General features: G+C 38.2%; 1 protein-coding gene across 1 annotated transcript; it reads left to right on the top strand.

Moving 5' to 3' along the window:
* Positions 1-393: 393 nt before the first annotated feature.
* ZADH2 (zinc binding alcohol dehydrogenase domain containing 2) lies at positions 394-1848 on the top strand (the record flags this gene model as incomplete). Its single annotated transcript, XM_008938776.1, has 1 exon — positions 394-1848. A coding segment is annotated over one exon (925 nt), but the record flags the coding sequence as incomplete, so codon positions are not given.
* Positions 1849-2050: the final 202 nt, after the last annotated feature.

Raw genomic sequence — 2050 nt, 5'->3', positions numbered from 1 at the left:
TGCACATTTTATTTTTCAGTGTTCTCACATCTTGTATAAAGTGGCCATTTAATTTTTATCCTTGAATCTTGTACAGAAGTATTTTTAGTTTGCTTAGTTTGGTCAAATGGACCTGAGGAAAATATAAGTTGGTTTGGGGTTGTTCTGTGAGATTTTGGTTAGTTGGTTGGTGATTTTTTTCCTTTTATCAAATTTATCTTTAATTCTAGAGTAATAGAATGTTACCTATGGAAGCCTGATGGAAGTAGTCTCTGGAGCATCCTCATTATTCAAATACACCAATAATGAGGAAGAAGCCTCATACTTATCCCACAAATTTAAATGGAATTTTTCTCATACCACGAACACTTGTTAAGGAATACATCTCGTTAATACATTTTTGTTTTCTTCTAGATTTGTCGGCATTAATGCATCTGACATAAACTACTCAGCTGGTCGATATGACGCGTCAGTTAAACCCCCCTTTGATGTAGGGTTTGAAGGTGTGGGAGATGTGGTAGCGTTAGGACTCAGTGCTAGCGCCGATTACTCGGTGGGTCAAGCTGTGGCCTACGTGAAGGCAGGTTCCTTTGCTGAATACACAGTCGTGCCTGCCAAACAAGCAGTTCCTCTTCCCTCTGTGAAACCCGAGTTTCTTACTTTGATGGTAAGTGGTGCTACTGCATACATCAGTTTGAAAGAGCTGGGAGAGCTGTCTGAAGGCAAGAAGGTTCTGGTGACAGCAGCGGCTGGAGGAACAGGCCAGTTTGCTGTGCAGCTTGCAAAGAAGGCAGAATGCCATGTAATTGGAACCTGCTCCAGTGATGAAAAGGGTGGTTTTCTGAAATCCATTGGCTGTGACCGTACAATCAACTATAAAACTGAAAATGTTGAGTCTGTTCTTAGGAAGGAGTACCCTGAAGGTGTGGATGTAGTGTATGAATCTGTGGGGGGAAAGATGTTTGACCTGGCTCTTAACTCCTTGGCTACCAAAGGGCGCCTGATAGTTATTGGGTTTATCACTGGCTACCAAAACCGTACTGGCCTCTCACCCATTAAAGCAGAGTTACTGCCAGCAAAACTGGTGAAGAAGTCTGCCAGCATCCGGGGTTTCTTCTTGAACCATTACCTTTCCGAATACAAAATGGCTCTGAAGGACTTGCTCAAGATGTATGAAAGAGGAGACCTGGTTTGCGAGGTGGACTTTGGAGACATGTCTCCAGAGGGCAAGTTCACTGGCTTGGAGTCTGTATTCCGTGCTGTAGATTACATGTACATGGGAAAAAACATTGGAAAAATTGTAGTTGAATTACCTCACTCTGTCAACAGTAAGCTGTAAAAACAGAACAATGATATAAATCAGAAGAGAGAAAATGGGCACTTTATGCTGTAGAATTACTAGAAATAATTTCTTTTTTCCAAGCTTAGTAACGGATATTATATTAAAAAAGAGTATTAAGGTGTTAATAAAAAGTTGTGTTTCTTTTTTTTGTTTTGTTTTGGTTTCTTTTTTTCTCCTTTTCTTAAAAGTGCTTAAATCAGTGGCTATAAAATGGACTTAATGGGCCTGTGTTTGATTCTGTTGCTTAGGCTAGTGTGAGACAAGAACATTGTTCTTGACAGAAGAAGTCTTGATGCAGAGGCACATGTAGTCTGTCAGACTGGTTTGACAAGACTTTATATATAGCTCAGCTCAGAAAAAAAAAACCAGCAATTTTGATTCCTTAATTTAAGAAAAAAAAAATTTTTAGAACAAGACAGAAGTAAAGAGTTGTATCTTGTGGTTGCTCCATTTAATCTCTTGAAGTTTCTGGAAAATATGCTCGATTTTTTTTGTCACAAATATGATAATCATAATTCAGTTGCAACATGGATTATAGTAATGTTCCTTGACTGGTTACACAAGGAAATTTATCCTCAAGTTCTGACATATCAGTAATATTAAGAAAAGCAACTTAGCTTTTTTTTTTTAATGATGTCTTTCGTAACTATAAACAACTGTGCAATTTTCTTTTAAATCTTTCACTACCAGTTACAACATAATCTCATTTTCTTGCCTCTTGCTACTGCT

This window comes from Merops nubicus, unplaced genomic scaffold (assembly GCF_000691845.1).
Source record: "Merops nubicus isolate BGI_N331 unplaced genomic scaffold, ASM69184v1 Scaffold17184, whole genome shotgun sequence".
Lineage (NCBI taxonomy): Eukaryota > Metazoa > Chordata > Aves > Coraciiformes > Meropidae > Merops > Merops nubicus.
The sequence above is the reverse complement of the archived record's forward strand: the minus strand, read 5'-3'. Positions and strand labels throughout refer to the sequence as shown.